Here is a 9,220-nt window from a genome sequence, read left to right on the forward strand (position 1 = left end):
TATTATTCTTCATTTTTATTGAATCATAAAATATATTCAAAATATCATACACTCGTAACAATACTTGCTTTTACCACTATCAACAATCAAAATAAAAGTACTAAGCATACACTACATACTTTATTCAGTGAAATATTTACAATCACAAAGTCCATCTCTGGTTTAAAATTATAGATGATAAAATATTGAATCATGATGAGTGGAAATGAAAGATATCTGAAGTCCTCATGTCTAGTAGACATGAGTCAGGCAACATCAGGGGCCATAAATTACTTTATTTCATTCATGGCAAAATACAAAATACAGATGCAGTCTTTCATATCTGTATTTTGTTTGGTACTTCTGCATCAGGCACACATTGCTCACAGTAGTATTTCTCTTCTAACAAAAACCATAATCTGATAATATCTTATATGATTCTGAAAATATCTTTACAACACCAAAACACTCCACAAACCCTTACTAAATATAAAGTTCAAAATCTCCAGTTAAAAACACCCACTGATCTATGACAATGGCTATGAAAAATTATAACACATTGTGCTTATCATATTCTTAACAGAAAGTTTTGACAGTACAAAACACACATACTAAACTTTAAGACTAGTCTTGGTAGTCTTAAACTAATTTATTTCCAACATAACTTGACAGCAGTGAAGTACAGATCACTCCTGGCAATATCACAATTGTGCATTTTCATAATCAAGATTCATATGATTTAATACAGTAAAAATGCAACTACCAGAAACACTGTTGGGCTAGCAAAATACTTTCCTTAGAGCAATCTATACCAGAATTTTCAAATACTTAAAAGGACAGAGTGAATCACCAATGGTGCATTACATAAACAACTACAGCAATAATGGAAAAATTAAAATAATCACTTAATGAAATTGAATATGCACATAATTAAATTTGACAATCAAAGATGTTACAACAAAAAACTTCATTGTAAATTGTGCATCACAATTTAAAATATAAATCTGTTCAGTAAATAACAGGGCACAGGATATACCAACCATGTTCATATCTTGTCTGAACTGACTACTGATTACTCCCAACCCTCACCAATGAAAACTTTGTTACTGAGAAATAAGTAGTACCAATATCAGTGAACCTTCACATTTTCTATTCACAATATGAATTCTTTGAAAATGCACAATATTTAAAAATCACAGTGGTTGTTTGAAAATGCACAAAATCCAGTAAAAATAACAAGGAGAACTCGGCATACCACAAAAGTTAAGCCTTATGTACTGCTTCTGAATTCCCAATAGCCAGTCTGCCTATCTATCTATCTACGTATCTATCTATCTGACTACATATTATCTATTTAATCTAACCAACTACTCTACCTCTATATTAACATACATTCACAAAAATTGTATGTACATACAGACATAATTAGACACACTCACATGCACACATAAGCAACCACATAAGCTATTCCATAATATATGAGCATGTACACATGCACACACACACACACACACACAAGCTATAAATATGAGTATCTATTCAACTATTTAACAACCATTCAACCTCCTCCTCAGTTATGCTGGTACCACTGGATAGGCCTTGCTGCCTGCATTCTTTCACATTTCATGTGAAATCATTAAACATTCTTTACAAAGTTCACATTGGGTCATGACTACTTTGTAGAGTTAGCTTGACACTTATGCTTCTGGTTCCCTGTTCAAGAGATCCCCGGATACTCCCATGGTCAGCAAGCAACACTGAATTCTGCTGAGATATGTGCCAAGCCAACCCTGTGACTCAACTCGCCCTCATTTGCAAGCTCTCACTCTCCCAGTTTCATTCAATTACACTGATGTTGATGGAAATAGTCACACAACAGATATATCATAATATATGAATTTCTTAACTGTTTAACCATTGGTGAACGAATAGGACACATTCAGACTATTTTTCTGAAAACTAAAGACCTATTCAAAGTAGCAATGCAATTAGGCAGGGACAAAAATTAAAACAAACTTTCTTCAAGACATACAAATTAATTTAGGAAACATAGATATACATATATCTATAATAGTGTATATATACAGTATATGAAAGAAATATATCATTAACACCACTTCCTTTGAAAACCAACAAGAATTATAAGAAATGCAGTCCACAATAATATCAAGTCTGAAATGTAAAGTCAGGTTAGGTTTTAAATAATTCTAAAATAAAACAAAGACATGTAATATAAGAGAAGTTAAATTTCAGTCATTTTCACTGCAAAACAAATGCATAATGCTTTTTATTATAAAAAGCCAGCTCTTTAAGTAACAGTAATGTAACAAAGTCTATTAACAATGGACTACCTATACCTTATGATCCACATGTGTATGAGCTTTGTAAGGTATAGTCAAGTAAAACTGCCTGATTTGCTAAGGAAAGCAAGAAAATGGAGGAAAAATGGAAACAATTCACACAAAAGACTGTCAAGCCAATACTTGGAAAAAATTACCAGTTTAGTCGCTAGACTATACTGAAGGACTAAGCAAAGATGTGATGGGTGAAATTCCATAATTACATTGGTCACGAATACAAGTGTTATGAGCACTTCCCTGTAATCACAACATTCACCATCTTTCACCCACTTATAAACCTCTCTACAGTATATACTAAACTTTCATAGACAAAACATCATTCCCATTCCTGAGCATGGCCAGAAAAATAGGATAATAGATCAGTAACTCTATGAAACAAAGTAAACCACTTTGTAACTTGCACTTGACATGGTTTAATGGAGGGATATATGGTTTGTAATTCATTTTCGTAAATACATAACCTACAATCCGAAAACAAATGAAGACAAATGGCAATAAAAATTCTTCAATTTCTGAAATGTATATGTTGAGACTGCACTCCATCTGCTCTATGGTTTATCAAGCACAAAATCACCTTTACATTGGCACAATATTGTTAATAATCAGCAATGCATTTACACAGCTATGATAATTACTCTGATTTAAAAATAACATTTATCACATAATCAAACATGAATATATTATAATTTCAACAATATCCATAAGCTCTAAAGTTACACTGATAATCAAATAACAGGTTTTCCATCAAGGTGGTTAGAGTGAGAGAGGAGAGAGAAAAAATGGAAATTGGAAAGAGGAAAGGGGAGAAGGGAGAGAAAAAAGAGGAGGGGAGAAGGGAGAGAAAAAAGAGGAGGGGAAAAGGGAGAGGAAAAAGAGGAGGGGAGACAGGGGAGGGAGTGCATGTAAACACATGTACATAAGAAACCTTACTTTTGCTTATGCCATCTGTTTTACCATCAACAATTTCAGACCATATACCTTCCTAAAAAGTGCAATCATATTTATATATAAAAATCTATTACAGCATGAAAATCTTTTTAATGCCCCATCTATGTGTGCCACTTAAATCTTTGAAGTTCAATTACAGAAAAATGATGAGTGAAAAAGAAAAAAAAATAATGACAATAAACAAACAAATTATAGAAATACTAATGACAATAATAATTATAATAACAATGATATAAACTAGAGTTGTCAAGGGATTTTTTTTTCATTATTTTTCATTTTGCATTTCCATGAAAATATCTTAAAAGCTGAAAAGCTGAAAATATTTCCTGTACCATATATTCTATGGCTCACATCACAAAAAAACAATACCAGTATCAAAAAATATAAAATGACAAACTTATCTAGAATGGTACAAATAACTAAACTAATATTCAAGTCAACAACACCAAAAACATTTTGTCTTCATTGCCAAACTGACTATCAACATATAATTTTCTCTGACAAAAACTTTATTCGGATTGACTAAACTTCATTCAGATACAAAAATAATGGAGACTTTTCAAGCAGTTAACTCTTTTTTATTTAAATTATATTTCACCCTATGCAGTTTCAGTCGAATTTAATTCAAAATAATAATACATGTTATTTTAAATACTCATAATAAACCAGCCTCTATGTTTAAAAAGAATCTCACTTTTTTAAATACAATTCCAATGAAAAGAACTTGCAAAAGATAATTTGGTCTGATGCTATCTTTAGTCATATAACATTCTATTTTATCTTTACTGGAAATTATATAGCCCTCAAAATATATAACAAATTTCACTTTTGGCTTGGTTGATATAAATACCATACATTGTCGGTTTCCTGAAAAATGGGAACTTTGAAATACATGATAAACTGTCATGTGTGATAAATATATATACCCACCCTCTTATACTTCCCTTTAACATCATTTCATATATCCAACAAGATTGTATAAGGTGTAGAGTCCTTTCAAATGATCACAGTAATCTGCAATCTTAAGTTGTTAACAACCATTACAATGACAATTTGATGAAATGAATGGCTTTTTTCTATTCTGTAACATTCATAAAGTCCTAGAGATGAGTGAATTCAAAGAGACTACAGTTGCAGAATTATCAAAATTCAATTCTTTAAAAAATCTGTACTGTCAGTAATTCATAACACCTTAATATGCAAATACGAAAATCATGAAAAATAAATAAAAAATGATACAAAATAAGCTCTGTCTGATGTAAAAATTGGTATGTTATAATATCTTAACTATACTCAGTACCAAACAAATACATTCATTAAGTACCACTCATTTTCTATCAACTCTTAACTACATTTAGTGTTTCATTTATTCCTACAATGCCTTGATATTCTTTTCATTTCACAGAATAACATTTTACATTTTCTCATATCTTATGCAACTCTGGTCTTATCTACTTGTATTATCTTACAGTAATAAATACTGCACACTTAAAGAAAGCTACAAAACAATATTTCTATTATATCTCTTTTTTGTATTATTTTATAGTTAAAATGATACAGCATTTTGTACATAAAGGTCAAATCACTCTTTTGTAGCACTATTTAACAAGTACTCTTGTGTTACATCATGCACACCACCTTCGGCTGTATATCAAACCATGAAGCAATTGTTGTGGAGAATCTCCATGCTGTCCCCAATGCTTAAGGAATGTTGAGGAACTATGAAAAATTAAAAGAGAGGTAGTGATGCTCTAGCACAGCCTTCCTAATGATCTAAGGTATCATCCTTCAATTCCTTACACACTCCAGGCATGTATATTGTTAAATTATCATAATAACAGCAGCTTCAAGTTCTGATCTTTGCAAAGATTTCACTGCCTTCAGTGGCATCACGATGGTTGCTGGCGCCCTAGAACAAGGTCGATAATAGCACTCCCCATACCATCCCATGCAACTTCTACTTAGCAAAATGTATTTAACCGAGGGTTACTGCTTTCAATTAAAATAATATTGCTGTTCAACATCCACATTAGCCTTGCCTGTCCCAGGATCCCCAAATAGTCACACTAAGTATCTGTGGGACTGGTCACCCTATAAACAGTGTCTTCCCATAGAGAACCATATTCCCAGAAAACATATTTTCTACATATTGAATGAACTGCACATCAATGATAGTCATAAATTCTATGAGTATCATTGCACATCAATTGAAAATTTCAAGAAACCATTATCCATACCAGCTATCCCAATAGCCCATATTTCAACAGAAATAGGAAAATCAACAATAAACTTAAAAATCACTATTAATGTGGGAGGAAGTAAATACTATAACTGAAATTGAATAAAATATAATTGTTGATCTTGAGACAGCCTTTCCAGCCTTGACATTATACCCCATGCAAAGCAAAGTAAGTAATAATGACAACAAAATAAATGCACTAGACATTGTATTGTGGTGGGAAGGCTCTTTGCCTTCAGCATGGCAGAGTGGGTGTTTGTCTGTATTCGTTGATCAAATTCGAAAAATTGTTATCACTGTCTTTGGTCGCCTATGATATAATATAATCACAGTTTAGATGACCAAGTAATACTCTTCATAGTAATTATACTAGTTTTATTTTCGGTATCCTCTTTCCCTCTGTGACTTAAGCAAAAGATCAACAAAACGGTTCTTGATCACTGCTGCACCAGGCACGGATTTTAACCTCGGTTCCCCTCACAGCTGGGGAAGTATGCCATGCCTTAAAGGGATCCCTGGACAGACAAGACTAGTGTGACTGCCCATTTATCAGGCAAGTATAATGATGCATGATGCTCCTTTTTGTATACTGGTATAAAGAAATGATGGAGGATAAAGTACAATATGAAGTACAAGCTATACAGAAAGAAAAAAAAGAAAAGAAAATGCAGACAAAGCACAAAGTATAATTCAGAGCTTTATTGTTCAAGTAAGATCAGAAAGGAAAGGAAAGATGTGAGAGACAAAGGGCAAAACTGAAAATGGAGGGAAAGTGCAGTTTTACAAGTTTTGAAGCTTTTCTTTCTTGCAACTGATTGCTATGATAGATCCTCTTTAAGAGGTTTAGTTGCAGCTTTCACTCCAGCAAATCTGTCTCGGACTTTACTAATCTTGTATGTGACACTACTGCATTTAATATGACTAAAGCTGAAAACCTTTCTTGGCCCAGTGATGCTTAAGGGAAGCATAGCATGAGTTTCAGCTTGATGAAGGATAACTCACAACTAGCAGAAAATCTTGCAATAGCTGGTAGAATTTTTAGACAAACATGAAGAAACAGCTAACTCAAATACTGAAGACACTTTCACCACCACATTAACCAATGAGGCACAGGATGTCTTCTAGCATCACCAATTTTATCTGCTATTTGTGGCTTTATTCTTTGTTTTCTGATAACTCTCACATTCCATTTATTTCTCTTGCCTTTCCAAGTGATTTCTGTAAGTTGTACACTTGTTGTTCAAGAAGATAGATATCTTGTACAGCATCATGATAGTTCAAAGAATGATCCTGGAGTCATTTCTGAACTTTGTCACTCTTGGAAATTTAGTGGTGCAAAAAAATCAATAATCAGGACCCTGGCCTTGCTTTCAAAATTATAGACAAAATTGCCAGTTTAGGATCAAATTACTACTGCTGTAGCACAAAAAATATGTATAGTTTAAATATAGTTTACAAATTAAATTATATTAATGCTTGGATAGATATTCAATTAGTCAATATATTTTATATTATTATAAAATCTATATCATCACCCCTATTAATTCACAACTTCAAACATTTTCTCCTCACCCAATCCCAGCCCCAGCAGTGACAGTACCTGAGAACGAAAGTCCCCCAGCCCAACCTTCGTGATGCAACAGATTGCATAGTAAATTATTTCTCAAAATACCACCGATTTCATGAAACTCAGCCTGGATTGCTTACCCTACTGAAATAATTAAATAATATGATCTAGTGAAGTATAATATGCTTTCTATGATGATTGATGAGAAGACTAGTGGGTATAAATAGGTAGTGGATGTGCTTCAGAATTGAAGACCCACTTGTCTACACTAAAAGCACTCTGATCCTCCATAAACAGGAGGTAAAGATATTTAAGTGTCTCCCCTAGGAAGAAAGATTCCATCTTGTCTTTTGGTTTTGTGTCTATTGTACTTCTGACGTTCCCAATGGAAGTGTATCCATTTTCTACCTTGCAGTAATTTTCTATGCCCTGTAAAATGAACAAAAAATATAATAATGTGCAGGTGACTGCTAATGGTATACTGTGCAAGAGTTTGGACAATGATGATACCTCTGACAATGAAAAGTATAAATCATGCACTTCCAAGTCTGTCTAAAAACAAAAAATCATCACTACAGTATAATAATCAACAATCTGTATTATATCTACAAATAGTCACACTTACCTGGAACATTTGCCATCCCCAGTCCTGGAAAGTTTTGTTTCCTGTTAGGTGATACATGTACCACAGTGATTCTACAGTTTCTGGACGGAGAAGGTAGTGTGCATCATTGCTCTTTACAAAGAAGTCTTCATTCGTACTCGTGGGCTATAAGAGGAAAATAGAATCTCAAAATCACTGGCTTCTAAATACTTTCTAGCAAGTTACACCAGTGTTTCAAAAGTTCCTAATTACCTGAAAAATTTAATCTTAGTGACACTCACCTGAGTATTATAGTAAGTAATTTCTGGGGCCAAGTTCGTTGGTTGACGAAGCCAAGTTAACGTACAAGTATACATCAGATCCTCTGCTATCTTCATATGGTGTTTTGGCATTCCATAATGAACTCCAAGGGCTAGAGTGCCAGGGAGATAGCACGTCAGCTCATCCATCTTATTGACAAAATTTTTACTACCATGAAGCTCGCCAAAGAAAAGAAGGTTACTGGGTTCTGTCCTTCTTGCTAAAAGATGCTCCATGCCAGCCACACTCTCATTGTAATCATCTCTTAAGCTGTAGATGAAGAAGTATGTTAGAAGCATAGATGGGAAATTAAGGTCATTACCAGATATATCTAGGCCGTTAGTGGGAATCATTCTAAAAGAGAAAACAACTAGATTTATGATTATAGCAGATTTCTTTTATCAAAATTCAAACAGAGACCTTAATACATACAAGTCTCTCGTCCGTCCGGTCTGGATCCACTGTTTCAAAAGATATTCATAATAAGTGTCTCCTCTGGCCCCTAAGGTGATGGTCGAGTGTGCTCGCCACTGTCCTGTCTGAGCATTAATGAAGATGGGAACGAGTCCTTCTGTCTTTGGTAGCTTATGGATGTGATCAGACACTAAGTTCACTTTCTCCTGAAAATGTATGCAGGATTTAGATTGCAATATAGGAAAAGAGACTTGCATCAATAACCTTTTTTTTCCAATTTCTCTTTTATTTTAGAGCTCAAAAGAAGTCAGCAAAACATGAATACTCTGCACTAAATTTAGTAAGAAACATTACCTCATAAATAGGGTTTCCAGTAACACGAGATAAGTCTCTGAATTCTAGCTGAATTGTTGTAACTTCTGAAGTTGAAGAATCTGGGCCCCATTTTGGGTTCGAAGCTTTCCGTGAATACAAGTTGACATCTGCAAAGGGTACTCCAGAACCACTATTGAATCCAGCAACCAGTCTATCACCTATGTCAACCTGAAATAAAAAAACTATTGTTACTTTTTTTCTTTTCTTTATTCTTCTTTGGGATTACATATACATTTTACAAAATAAAAATGTCCTGAGGCAAAGGAATAAAAATGTAATGTGACAGCTTCAATCTGCAATGGTACTGTTACTGACGAGTTATTTCTCTACTGTAATCCTTTATCAATCCAGTCTTAAGTCTGATATTTGCTCTCCTGATTGTATCACCCTTATTCCTGAATCCTTTGAGTGCTGCAGATGAATATTTAGAGTGG

At 33.6% G+C, this 9,220-nt stretch overlaps 1 protein-coding gene across 3 annotated transcripts in view; it reads right to left on the reverse strand.

The window, feature by feature from the left end:
- alpha-Man-Ib (alpha-Mannosidase class I b) overlaps positions 1–9,220 on the reverse strand; it is a 48,149-nt gene continuing 38,929 nt past the window's right edge. For all 3 annotated transcript variants that reach the window (XM_070141033.1, XM_070141026.1, XM_070141039.1), the window contains exons 7-11: positions 8,766–8,954; positions 8,430–8,617; positions 7,979–8,267; positions 7,719–7,862; positions 1–7,522 (exon numbers count right to left, since the gene is read on the reverse strand). In XM_070141033.1, coding sequence (XP_069997134.1) covers positions 7,304–7,522; positions 7,719–7,862; positions 7,979–8,267; positions 8,430–8,617; positions 8,766–8,954 — 1,029 coding nt within the window. In that variant the 3' untranslated portion in view covers positions 1–7,303. The remainder of the gene's footprint in view (positions 7,523–7,718; positions 7,863–7,978; positions 8,268–8,429; positions 8,618–8,765; positions 8,955–9,220) is intronic.

The sequence above is a fragment of the Penaeus vannamei genome, chromosome 3 (assembly GCF_042767895.1).
Source record: "Penaeus vannamei isolate JL-2024 chromosome 3, ASM4276789v1, whole genome shotgun sequence".
Taxonomy (NCBI): Eukaryota; Metazoa; Arthropoda; class Malacostraca; order Decapoda; family Penaeidae; genus Penaeus; species Penaeus vannamei.